Source organism: Chelonoidis abingdonii, chromosome 6, assembly GCF_003597395.2.
Source record: "Chelonoidis abingdonii isolate Lonesome George chromosome 6, CheloAbing_2.0, whole genome shotgun sequence".
Taxonomy (NCBI): domain Eukaryota; kingdom Metazoa; phylum Chordata; order Testudines; family Testudinidae; genus Chelonoidis; species Chelonoidis abingdonii.
In genome coordinates, this window is record NC_133774.1 from 101,597,207 (window position 1) to 101,611,480 (window position 14,274).

At 39.1% G+C, this 14,274-nt stretch overlaps 1 protein-coding gene across 1 annotated transcript in view; it reads left to right on the forward strand.

Annotated features, from left to right (window-relative positions):
- The window catches only part of PCSK5 (proprotein convertase subtilisin/kexin type 5), a 297,459-nt gene that overhangs the window by 252,885 nt on the left and 30,300 nt on the right, over positions 1 to 14,274 (forward strand). The window contains exon 24 of the mRNA XM_032774960.2: positions 97 to 165. Within this exon, the coding sequence (XP_032630851.1) occupies positions 97 to 165 (69 nt within the window). The remainder of the gene's footprint in view (positions 1 to 96; positions 166 to 14,274) is intronic.

A 14,274-nucleotide genomic window follows, 5' to 3' on the forward strand; every position in this document is an offset into this window, starting at 1 on the left:
TTATACATTTATTTTCAGTATCCCTGCTGAATGCTTTAAATATTGACCCTTCATTTTGCTAGAATTAACCCTAAACTTGGAACCTTCAATGCGCAGGTGAAGTGGAGGACCCTAACTCTGAAGACTGCGTGCCATGTGCAGATGGATGCCGGATGTGTCAGCTGGGTATGTGTTGTTTTTAGGTGCCATTCCCCTGGCAGTTTCAGTTGGGGATATATTATTCCTTTTCATCTCTGATCCTAAATCCTTGTGTGGGGTTAATGAGTACTGCTCATTCTGTCCCAGAGCAAGCTGCATTTCAGATGGTGTGATTCCTGAACACAGAGCCATATTTTGGCCACAGCGTGCACTATACATTGAGAATGATTTTTACCTAATTCATCTTCATGACACTCTTCTGAGATATTTAAGTATTTGTACCCCAACTAAGAGGTTTTGTGAATTTCCCAAAGCTACAGAAAGAGTTTATGTCAGAACCAGAATTAGACCTCAGACATTCTAGGCCTGAGCACAGACCACTAGACTATTTCTCTTCTTTGAAGAAACATCTGTAAAGTCAGGCTCCATTACAGGGCAATTTACTTCTGCTGAGCTTCAGTGTCTCAAAAATTGATTAATACTAGTAATTTTTCATGAGGATAAAGAAATGTGTCTCCTACTCACAATGTGGTTCTGTCAGAATGTTTGACATCCTCAAATAAATACCATCTACTCAGTCCAGAACAATTAATTCTAATCTGCCTTATATTAATTCAAATGGAGACAGACAACTCACCACTATTTTTAGCCCTTGGGCATTTCTTTTGGAGACTTCAATGTTAAAAAGATGTTGCAGTTAGTTTAATTTAGCTGGCTTTAATACATTTGTGTTAAGAAACCTGACTTCATCATGGCTATGTTGACAGGAGTACAACAGACGAATCTATAACCCGGGGACTGAAGGAGAACAGGGTGACCCAACAGGAAGACAAAATAGTGTCCAAGTGGGGATTAGTTATACATGGTGAGGAAATTCACATCACAGAAAGGAACTTTTTGCTGTCAAGCAATTTCCAAAAAGTTAAAGGAAAGGAAAGTACATGAGTCCAAATTTTACTCTAATTATCTTGTTATAAATTGCAGTAACTCTACTGCAATCAACAGAGTTACTCTGAATTTATAGTGGTATAAATGAGAGAGAAATTTGCCCTAGTGTCTTTCAACAGTCTGTATCCAAATGTGTTAAAATTAGAAATGGCCCTGAATCACAAACTCTAGATCCAGATGTCAACAGTTTCCACAGTTCGGGGTTGTTCATATCTGGCACTTTGGTTTGGCCAAATCCCTAGTTAAAATTCTTGCTTTGTAACACTAGCTACAGCAGTAAATTGAATGGAGCCATCTAAAGCAAAGTGAATACTGAAAGAGGTATCTGCAAACATTTATTAGAAGAAAATTCATGAATGCACTCTCACCCGCAGTATTCACAATCACTTTGATTTACTGTTTTCAAGCTTGCATGCATGTGATCATGATATTTTTACTTTTTTATAATACAAAACAAATAAATACCCATACAAATATGTATTCATACAGATGTTTTCACCACAAGTGACTTATTCAAGCCCTCATGTTCTTAATTGTTCATTCGATAAATGAGCAAACATAATAGCATTTTACTTAGGTGACCAGTTACTCAGTATAAATACTAACAAGTTCAACACCTTCTTTCATGACTGTGGATGTTCCTTTGGCAATGGAATGTGGTTCTCAAACTTCATTGCACTGTGACTCCCTTGTGCCAACAAAAATTACTACATAACCCTCGGTGGAGATGGGCTGGAGTTTGAGCCCCGCCCCAGGCTGAGGCCCGTGGACTTCGGCATCAGCCCAGGGTGGCAGGGCTCGCGCTTCATCTTCAGTCCCAGGCCACAGTGAGACTAATGCTAGCCCTGGCAACCCCATTAAAACAGAGTCCTGACCCACTTTGGGGTCTCAACCCACAGTTTGAGAACCACTGTAAAAATGGAGGCAGGAGGGAAGGATTCAATATGACTGTGTGGACCTTTCGTAAGCTTGCAGTCCTACCCCTCCCCAAACTCCCTACTTGTTGTAAGGTTGGCTAGAAGAGGAGAGAGGGTGGAGAATCTGCTGCTATGCAAATCTTCCTGTTCATGGATAACTGGGAAACAGAAAAAGGGGCTAAAGTAGTTTGCAAATGGGACATCCTATTCTAATGTCCTAAATATAAACTCATCGTGAGGTTTGCTTCTCAGTTCCCTTCTGACCCTTATCTTTGAAGTTCTGATTTAAACAGGGTTTCCAAAAGCTCCAATCAAATCTTGAGACAATTGACAAGAGTCAGGCAAAATGAGGATCAATTTTTAGCACAAACAAAAGGTCAGAAGTCTTCAGGGTGCAGAAAGTTTGGTTGAAACTCTAGAAAATCTTTGTGATTTTTGGCTAAGACAGATGCACTGATAGAACAGTGGATATGGTTATTTTAAAATGCTGCCACTGGATTTTAAACTGAAGCACAAAAGCAGGCAGAAAGCAAGATCCTGAACAGATTTCAAAAGTTATCATGTGTCCCTACAGTAGAACATTATTGTTAAGTTCTAGATTTAATATGAACTGGACAGAGCTTCTGGGAGGGTTGTTTGTATATTTTTTATTTTTTTGCTGTTATTAATTGGTTAGATTTTGACTGCATCATTAGCTTAGTTTGCAGCTAAGACAAACGAAGGAAGAGGGTTCTCATAGCTGATCAGAAATGAATAGACTACGTACCTCTGAGAGCAAACAGCTGGGCCATGCTTCTCTGCCCAGCCAAAAGTGGTTTCTGATGACAAAGGCTGTAAAAACATCCCAGTGCCACAAAAGACACAAAATAGTGAAATGTTATGTCTCCTGGGAAAATACTGAATTTGATGCATTTGTATTCATCCAAAAATGCCAGATGTAACTTTTTCTTTCTGAAGCCTGATCCTGCAGTCTTTGCTTGTCTCAGACATATCTCCCCTCTGACAACACTAAGGAATTTTGTCTCAGATCAGGGCATAATGGTAATTGGGACACTCTCAATCAGCAGTGCACTAGGAGTTTCTGGGTATACACTATTTTCTAGAAAGAAGATTTGTTTAACAGCCCAACTAGAATTAAAGTTATGTCATTTTCTTCCCTAAAAAGATATGATTCTTAATATGTAGATAGATATAGATACATTTTATTTAGATATACAAAAAGATTCAGACTCTTCTGTGAAATGAGTAATGATACGCATCCTTTGTTTAGTGTTTTGAGATCTATGGATGAACAGCACTATCTAAGAACTAACTATTATTATCCTGCTGTCACCCTGGGTTGTGAGTGAACCACAGCTTTCACTGACTGCAGGATGACTTATAGAATGAATGAAATAAGAAAGCAGGCTACATCACAAACACACTGCAATAAGCTTGTTGATTGATGGATTTGTTACCTGCAGCAAATCACAAAGATTTAGCTGATTTTTTTCTTTTCATAAACTGTGATTCTTTGGTAATGCATGTAACTTCAAATATACTCAGTAGGGTCAGATTAATTAAGATAATTGAACTGAGTGTGTTGCTAGTAGTCGGTGGGCAGAAGAATTCTTGCTTGCCAAAACTTGGGTCTGCTGTAGCTAATTATTTATGTCTTGACTGACCTATATCAGCAATCTCTTAGTAAAAGTTGATGACAAGTGATCAACAAAGATAAATGTAATATTTCAGGATCAAACTTTACGCTCAGTTTCTGTTAGCTATTGTACTTCAGTAATTTAGTTTTAGGACCTGGTGAAGGTAACATGGCAGCAGAGGGTAGGAAAGATCTTGAGGAAAGCCAAGGAAGCGATGAATGGATTAGCCAAAAGAAGGTGGTAAGCAGATGGAACTTGATGCCTCCTCAGACAGATAAAGATGGCAGGTGCTTGCACAATGACCCAATCCCCAGTGTTGGGATAAGGAGAAGCAGCAGTCTAGTTTAAGGAATAGATAAGTCACTTAACCTTTCTCTGCCTTAGTCTCCACATGTCATAGGATGTATTGACCCTTACTCCTCTCAAAAAGGTATTCTGAAACGTAATTAATGATAATAAGCCATTTTGAGATGAAAATTATTGATGTTATTAAAACAAATACAACAGTGATAAGGCAAAAATACATTGTTACAGACCAGTCAGACCATTTATAGGAAAATGCTCAAAAAATAGACATTACTAATAATGTATTTAGGGTGCACTGGTGTAAGTCAGAGCTACAGATACTAGGTATCATGCAATGTATTGTGAAATAGCCATTTTTACTGAGACCTAGAAAGCAAACCCATAGTCTTAACCCTAATTCTTATCCTAGTGCACAATACTAGTAACTAACCAGGCTGGGTGCTAGAGAATTCTGCAGGTGCAATGGAGAAGGGCTCTTTCACCAGGCCATGTCTTATGGCAACTACTGCAGCCTCATTGCTGTAGAAAGCCTACATTCATACTGAATCCTCATCTTCCCACCGAGGGGGGGGTTGGTCCTGTAACCAACACTGGAATAAGATGAGGGAGTTAAAGACGCTTCTTTTTTTTGTCATCATCATTTCTGCTGATTCCTGGCTGGCAAACATGAATCCTCTCGTTCTCTGCTTCACTACACTGAATGGTGGCAGCTCACACAACAATGCTTATTATTATGGCACCAAACACATAAATGAATTTTAGGACTGGTGCAAATGTGTATTGTGGCATTTCTAATTTCTGTGATTCAATCTTTGTTACTGCAAGTGAGTCTTCCATGAGAACGGTTGCTGCTGCATGATGGCAGTGGCATAACAGACATGTTTGCTGATTTTAATGCTAAGAATATTATCTAGCTAATAAACCTGCCTCCGTGGATGCTAGCTAAGAAGGTCCTAAAACACAGAACCTGAGGCACCTAATTGTGTGTCTCAAGTTCCCTGGCCCTAGCAATGTGGATCTTACAATTCATCCTAAATCTCTCCTGAAGCCAGAAATGAAGGAAACAAGATGTCAGATGTAGCCAATAGCGTCAAATATGACATTAGAGAAATCTCTTGAGCATGCTCCATGAGCTGCTGACAAGAATATATGTGTTATTACATTAGAAATGCTGCTGTGTCACAGAGGGAGACTTTAGAAGAGAGGAGAAGGTATTAAAAAATCTCTCTGCTTTGGCAAACAGGCACGGATAGCAAGCCACTCTTTCAGGCTGTGATTCAGGCTAGAGTTGGACTATTCATAACACATTTCCCCTGTAGCTATGGAGCCTGCAATTTTTACCTTTCAAAAGATCAAGTGGAGGGCTGTTTGGGAGAGAGAAGGGCAGAAAGGCAGAAGGGTGAAGTGAAAGAGGCCACAAGACAGGGTGGGGGGGAGCCTCAGTTCGCAAAGACTTCAAGCTCTTCCCCCCACATGAGCACAAGGTCCAACTGTGCAATCCGAGGTGTCATTTACCTCGGGGACCTGTCCCTTTTAGCCTTCACCCATACTGGACACCAGTCACTGAGAACACCAACAAGTAGCATCACACACCTTGTGTGCCTAATACTCATCTCCTGCATGACCCTGTCCCTAAGATCAGAAAGTCAAATGTTGCTCCTCCCCTCAGCATCTTACAGATGCACTCTGTCCTCCCTAAAGAACTCAGGCCCATTTTACCAGCTATAACCATGCCCCACCCCTCAATTCCCAAAATTATCCTGGCTACCTCATTGTTCACATTTTTTTCATGTTCTGTCAATGTGGGCTGGCTCAATGCCCCTCTGCACCACACTCATCTTGCAAGCACCTCTGACCAAACCAATCATGTGTGAGGCAATAGCTGGATAAATCAGCTCTGCATCTCTGTGTGTCATAATCCTTAAATCTAATCCAGTGCAATTCCCCAAATCATTTTCACCAAGGTGAATAATAAGGACATCAGGTGACAATAGCTGAGACATCAATTAGTGCAACCAAGGCATGTGCTGGACCTAGCACCTACCCTGTCTACCAAAATATCAAAGGTAAATGACTTTAGACTTGAAGCTCAGTTGTGATCCATCTGCTGACCTGGGCACCCGCATGTGAGTCCAATGCACAGTACAATACAGACCCAGACCTCAAGCTTCCTCTTGATGTCTCTTGCAATTGTAAATAAGGTTAATGCAAATTCTGGCACACCTAGAGATGAACAAATCTAGAAATGCACACTAGCCTGCAACAAGAAATTAAGTCTGAGAGGCACCCCAAAATCACGGAGGAAATCAATCCCAGTGCACCAGGTATACTGCATATCCCATTGTTTGAAGGACAGTGATGGACCGTATGCACTGAAGTCCTTGATCTCTGAATTCTGTAATTTTGACCAAACCAGCCATTAAACCAGAAAGTCAGTGGAGCAATAAACATTGAGAGAGTTTTTTTGTTTGTTTGTAATGATCCTAAAACTGTCATGAACCAAGGCTTCACAACTGTTCCTTGGTTCCTTTCGTTATTCTTGTAACTTGATCACTTTTGATTCTTTGATAAGAGGGCAGGTACCATCCACTCCCAGACTCAGAGCTTGCTTCGGTGTCTCAGTTTCTCCAGGTTCTTTTAAAAGCAATGAATTTTAAACTTTCCCAGAGATCTACCATAGCTCTTTAGAAAGTGACTGTGCTACATCTCCTTTAAGATCAACAGACTTACTCTGGTGGAACTGCAGAATCTGGCTCATTTTATTTCACTGTTTATAGAGTCTCTGAAATTGGTTAAAGTAAAGATGCCTCCAGAGCTGGAAGATATTTGTAGTTTTAGTTATATGCTATGTATGAAAACATAGCACATATGATACATAATTTTTTTTCAACCAGCCAGTGCACTCCATGGGAGAAGGGCCAGTGAAGCCACGTATTCACCAATCCAGCAGCCCCTCTGCTAAGTTACTTCCCTTCACTTCCATAAACCTCTTCCACAGCTATCGTATGAAGGATAAGCAGCAGTATTTACTAACTGGAGTGATTATCAAGCCAAAGAAAAAGAGTCAGATGAGCAACTACATTGTTCTCGTTCAAGCATTCTTTATAAGAATAAATACTGAAACACTCTGAGTGGCAGTACTCCTGGAAGAACGAACTCAGGAATAAGCATTTTGGACTAAATATGCCTCGGTTACACCAGTATAAATCTGAGTAGCTGTCAAAGGACATCCAAATCAATCTTGACTGCAAGGGAACTAACAAACAGAGAAGGAAGACTGAATAACTTTCAAAATACTCTCAAAGCCATTACACAGAATGAGATGGAGAAAAATGGAATATAATGGAGCTAGAGTGAGAGAAAATGTTTTTGGAGAAGATTTAAAGAACCCACGAGATGTCTAAAGGGTGGCACTGTGAACAAAGATTCAAGCATACAGGTACTAATTGGGACTCTGGCTGTTGCGTTCTTGATTAATGAATAGAAAGTGATCTAGTTTCCATAGCAACCTGAGAAGCACAAAGGAAAACTTCATTTCTTAAAGATATCTCTGATGATGAATAGGCATAGACTTTCAAAATACAGAGAACTTTACTATAAAGATCCTCTTTTATCTTAGAGAAAATCTTCCTCCAGAGGTTAATCTCACAGGATGGGTTTTAGCTTTGCAGATAATAGGTCTTGTTTGCACTGGATTCTTAAGTGGGAATTGCAATCTGTCCAAAAATAATACCCAGTAAATTTAGAAGATTAAAGGACATTGTCTTTCCAACAGTATCTTCACATGAAGACTTTCCTTGGGTGCTTATAATATTAAACATAGCTAATAAGAATCAGTAAATGAAAGGCTCTTTTTTTGTAGCATTTTCTTTCTTTGTGAAATAACATTACTGGGTCAATTCATGCTTGGGAAAAGCCCATTAAGTCAATGGATTTATTCAAGGGATGAATTTGACCTAGAACTTCAGCAGTTTTAGAACTTCAGCACAGCATCTTTACTATTTCCAGCTTGGCATCTGCGGAGGTGAAATCATTTGTTACTATTCACAAAGGAGTTCAACTTTGACTCCTGGGAGTACTGGGTTTTGGCAAAATCTGAGCCAAATTCTGCTTTCATTTCCATGGGTAAGATTCCATCAATTTCATTGAGCTAATCCAGATTCACAGTGTGACTGAGAGCAGAATTTTGCCTTCTCATTACTGGAGGTTTGAAGCCTGATCTTTAGGATCTCGTTAAACCATTTAACCATAAAAGCAGCAGAGAATCCTGTGGCACCTTATAGACTAAAAGACTTTTTGGAGAGTGAGCTTTCGTGGGTGAATACCCACTTCATCAGATGCAGGCCTGCGTCTGACAAAGTGGGTATTCACCCACGAAAGCTCACACTCCAAAACGTCTGTTAATCTATAAGGTGCCACAGGATTCTCTGCTGCTTTTACAGATCCAGACTAACACGGCTACCCCTCTGATACATTTAACCATAGAATCAGTCTGGGAGTGGAATGGTAGTCATTATGTTATATGTTAGAAATTTGCTTGGCTTTGCAAGGTACAAATGCTCCACTTTAACAGTCTAAAATTATGATATCAGCAGCCACTTCAAGTCAGAATTCTCTGTAGAAATAAACAGTAAATAAGAGTTTGTTGCTGATCTGTTGCTGGTGTGTTCTGCTATTTATTTGATGTTTATCAAAGAACTAAAATGTATGTAAAATTTAACAATGAACCTCTCAGCAACTTCACCTCAAGTATTAATCACAAACACCTACTTTTTTAAACAGTTACAAACAGCTGTAAGCTTTGGGTTTGTGCCTTTAAATAAGGAAGAGCATTTATAGCACCTCTTACTGACTGAAGCAAATGCAAATCTTCTATGAAAGAGAAGTTAAATTGTTTATTATATAAGCCTTGCCCTGGCTACATATTTTTGATAGCAGGGGACAGACTGATCCAGCTGCAATTCAAGTCAATGGCAAAAATTCTGATGGACTTCTGAGATGCAAGATTAGGACTATAGTGTTGCTCTCTGATACCCGTACTCACACTAAGTAGTGCCTTACTCCACCACTAGTCCTATTGACTTTTGTGGAATCACTTGTGGAGTAATGTACTATTCAACATTAGTAAAGGTATCAGGCGTTAGCCCAGTGAGATATGTATTTCTGTACAATACAGTTTTTTCTCAAACATGAATGATAGCCCTAACGTCTCAATACATATGAAACTTACTTTAAAAATAATGCACCTATCATACTGCTCGGATTCATCTCATTATGTTTCTGAAATACCAAAAACACACTATAGTTTATACTCTCACCCAAGTTAGACATTTTCCTTTCTATTCTATTTTTGTGACTGATAACCTCCAGACAAACCTCAAACCCTTCATGCTGAATGATCTGATTTTCAGCTGGTTTATTTCAATGACCCCTGACTAACTACTGCTACCACAATTGTATTGATGGCGTATACTCTCTGCTTAACCTCTCACTTAGGGGCCTGCTCCTCCTCCCATTGATGGATTCTTGCCATTAACATCAACAGGAGTAAGATTGAGCCATTAATTCCTCTCTGTAAACCAGAGATCAGAAAGTTCTTATGTGTGGGATTCATCCCCTGACTGCTAGCAGAAGCACTTGACTGCAGACGACTAGATACACAGCTATCCCACTGCAGTTTTGGTGTATAACAGTTATATGCAGTTTTGGTGTATAACAGTTATATGCAGTTTTGGTTTATGAAACTGTGAAACTACTAACCGTGATATGTAAGACAACACTTAGATCAGTCTTTGTACTAGAAAACTGGAGGATAGCTAACGTAACACCAAAAAAGGCTCCATGGGCAATCCTGGCAATTGCAGGCTGGCAAGCCTAACTTCAGTACCAGGCAAACTGAATGAAACTATAGTAAAGAACCAAATTATCAGACACATTGATAACACAGTTTGTTGGGGAAGAGTCAACCTGGCTTTTCTAAAAGGAAATCATTCCTCATCAATCCATCAGAATTCTTTGAGGGGGTCAACACACGTGGACAAGGGTGATGTGGTGATATAGACTTTCAAAAAAGCCTTTGACAATGTACCTCACCAAAGGCTCTGAGGCAAAGTAAGCTGTCCTAGGATAAGAGGGATGGTTCTCTCATGGATCAGCAACTGGTTAAATGATAGGAAACAAAGGGTAGAAATAAATGGTCAGTTTTCACAGTGGAGAGAGGTAAATAGTGGTGTGAAAAGTATAACTGGTTTCAAAAGAAAATTAGATAAATTCATGGAGGGTAGGTCAATCAATGACTATTAGCCAAGATGGTCAGGGATGCAGCCCCAAAACCTCTGACTGCCAGAAGCTGGGACTGGATGACAGGGGATGGATTACTCGACAGCACCCTCTTCTATTCATTCCCTCTGAAACATCTGGCACCAGTCACTGTAGGAAGACAAGATCCTGGGCTAGATGGACCATTGGTCTGACCTAGTAGGGCCATTCTTATCTTCATGTATAACCTGTCACATCAGGGGTTGGCACATTTTGGACCAGATTTTTATTTTGCAAGCTAGTATAAATTAAATCCATTAAGTCAACTGACCTGTTCCACTTAATAGTACTTCCTCCCACTCAACCTCTTCTCTTTTCAAATGTCTCCTAAAAATCCAGATCTTCCCTGGTGTTGAAAAAAATGAATTTATTATCACTCACTCCTGAGACCCACTGCCCTCTAAAGCTATGGAACCATTACATGGAACACACTGAGTAACCACATAATCTTTGACTTCTTATATCCCATATCCTCTGTTGTTCATTACAACTTTCCTTACATCATGAGTCAAATTAGACTGTATAATCTTTGGGGCAAAGACCACATCTTTTTCTTTTTCTTTTGTAAATAAAGCCACAGTAATCAAAATTAAAGTTATTCCTGTGTTACAGCACCATAATTGAGAGCAGAATCTGGCCTTCTCTCTTGCTGTTATACAGTGATGTAATTTCTCACCTGGCTGGCTCTCAGATGCCCAGGCCACCCAAAGAAAGGTGTAATGGTGTCAAGAGAAAAAGGAAGAGAAAGGTGAAAAAAGAAAACTGGGACAAAAATGGAAGGAAAAAAAAAAAAAAACCTTTCACAAAACTGGAGAAGACCCAAGCAACAAAACTTGGGGTCTGATATTTCCCAAAGTTTGGAGACTGCCTTGGTGCTGGGGTTTTGGTTTGAGCCCATCTCTAGTCAACATTCCCATTAAGATAGCAGTGTATGTTTCAGTTGCTTTAACTGAGAGCCAATAAAGTGCAAGTAAAAAAAGTCCTAGTGGTAAAATATAATTATACTCATCGGTGACACATTAAAACTTAAAATACCTTTTTATATTATTTCATGTTATTGTTCAGAGAAACGTAAAAGGCAATACAATTAGCAATAACTTGAAATTAAGCAATTACAAAATCTTGAACCTTAAAGGAAGACCGTAGTGTCATATCAAATCATTTCTAGTCATTACCTTTAATTAAATTTAAAAAGGAGAGCAAGGGCCTGATAATGCCAGGCGCTGAATACTCCATCTCCCCGACTGCAAGAGGAGCTGGGTGTGCTTAGCACATTGCAGGCTCAAGGCTAAGTCAATTAATTTTTTCTCCAAGCAATTTAATTAAAAGGTGATCGTTAATAAACAAACGGAAAGCTAAAACAAAGAGTGCATAAAATTATACTCACGGTGTATAAAGTTTAGTGTATGCTTGAGTCATTTCAGGATCTGGTTCTAATTTGATGGAACTACTTGTGTGAGTAAATTATACTCAATGGGAGAAATTCAGTACAGAAGACCAGTAATGTGAGTAATGTTTCCAGAATCAAACCCTGGCTAAATACTGCGAACAGACATAATGAAACATCACCAAGAGTTCCAAAACACCTTTGGAATTCATTTTTAATATGCATGAACTTATATAGTAAACATCTATTTAAGCCTCTACGGTAATATTACAAATCTCTTTCAGTTTTACTTTATCTATTCAAACATAAATACTCCTGCAGCATAACGCCATTATGCTTGTAACATGAATGTCAATACTTCCCTTCGGGAACAGAAAACGCAGCAATTTCCCAAACTAGAGAACTCCAACTGAAATTAGAGTCTTTGACTTTTGACCAACAGTCTTTGAACGTAATCTTTGAATGTACCTTTAATCTTTGAATGTACCTTTCTTATATCAAAACATGAATTATTTTTACACCACATATTACCTCCACTCCAGCTTTATTGTCCTGGAGAAAGTGCGGGGGGGGAGGGCAGCGGGGGGGGTCAATTTGTTACAAAGTGGAAGAGAAACCAAATGACTTTCTCCATGAACTCTAGGTGATATATAGTAGTTCACATCTCTGTAACAAGATCACAAAGTAAATGAAATCAATGGGAGTTGTGCACATGTAACTGAGGGCACAGTTTGGCCAGAGATTTTTAAGGAGTAAAATCCTGTGCCCACTGTAATCAATGGATGCTTTGCATTTGGCTTCAAAAGAAGCAGGGGGAGGACCAGTAGAGTTGGAAATAATACCAGGATAATATGCAGATCAGTCATGAGTAGTCACATGCCAAAAAGGATTTCTGACATCAGAGACCTCTACTGGTTTGCTTGCCCAGCCCTTTTATAGCTACCCACATGGAGACTGAGCTCTTACTGAATATGATGCGAACACATGGACAGCCATTCCAGCATCCTTTCATGTTTGTTTTAGCCAGGAATTGAGCTTGGTATTAGTCTGGCAAGTTTTCAGGGAGCCACGTTTGAGAAGAATTTAATTCAATACGTTCTTCCAGAATAGAGTCTCTCTCAAAGATGGTTTCAAACAACTTGGAAAATATAAGGCAGAATCTGTATTGAATGGCAAATTCAGTATTATAGGATTCTATTCTATTCTATGGCAAAATCAGTATTATATGTGTGAGCCATGTTTTATTTTTGCCTGCCATCAGACAAAATTATAATCTTTGGATTTTTTTCTTATCCAAGGTCAATTGGATATTAACAATTTTAACTCAGACACTTTAGCTGCCAAGTATAGGACAGTAAAGTATCCATTTTAATTGACATACTTTTCAGGGAACAAATAATGTTGTAGCAAGTTCTGACAAATGATTTAATGGAGTGACCAAATCAATAGACAACTGTACTCAGGTCACACTGGTTTAACAAAGGCAGCAAATCTGAATATTTGATTGAGTTCTCCAATGGTTTTAACTAGAAAAAAGTGAAAGAACTGAGATGAGTATGACTTTACCCTTTACAGTATAACCCTATAATTTCCTCCAGATGACAAAAGAAATTAACAATGAAATGATTAGTGTGTTTTCAGAGGGGTCATTATCACTAGCTACAGTTCCAGATGTGCATTCCCTGTAATAATTTTCTTTTTTACAGCTTGATAGATAATAGCTCAAGAGCCTGCTGTAGAAGTCCCTCTGACAGCTTGTTGTTCCCTGCTATCCAGTTGCACGAGGGGAGACATAAGTGTTACATATATATCTACTGACAGATGTGAATAGAAACCAAGTTCTCAGAACCTTCCATTGCAATAATGATCAACATTGCCCCTTTCTATATCCATTTTTTTGTCATGTATAAAATTATTGGCCTATTCCTTTGAGTTGCTGAGTAACTTTCCCTCCCACTGGAGTAAACAAGCATTGAGGGTGCGCAGCAAATTATGGTATCAGAGAGAAATGGCAAAAATACATAACTCTGTTTGCCAGTCATTTCAAAGGAGAGACAAAACATTCATTAAGTTTTGCTTTGACCTCCATGAATATGATACATTCTTCTTCCGACTTTAGCAATTTGAAAAGCTGTCAGCAGAACTTACTCTGGAGGCCTCCACATAGGAGTCAAACCCAATCACCTCCCAAATGAAACAGTCTAAAGTCAGCTTCTCTCAAAGATGGGTATAGCCTCTTGACAAGGTATTTGCTATCAGCACATCCACCTTCACAGGGATGTAAGCATCTGGAAGCTAGCAGTATACAAAGATTGCTTTTTAAAATGTCATACTGAGAATTTCCCTATATAGTAACTAGAATTAGGCCGAAATCACATTTTGAACAGTGACTAGTGATTATGAGTCTCTAAATTTTTTGGTGCCCAATTTAAGACCCCTTGAAGGGTTCTGATTTTCAGACGATGGGTGCTGAGCACTTTATGAAAAGCTAACCCCTTTAAGGTGTTTTAATTTGGGCGCCCAGAATCACTAGTCACTTCCAAATTTAGGCCAGAATCTGGTTTTGGGAAGAAATTACTTCAAAACTGAAGGGGATTCAGATCTGAGATTCCAGTTCAGGTCC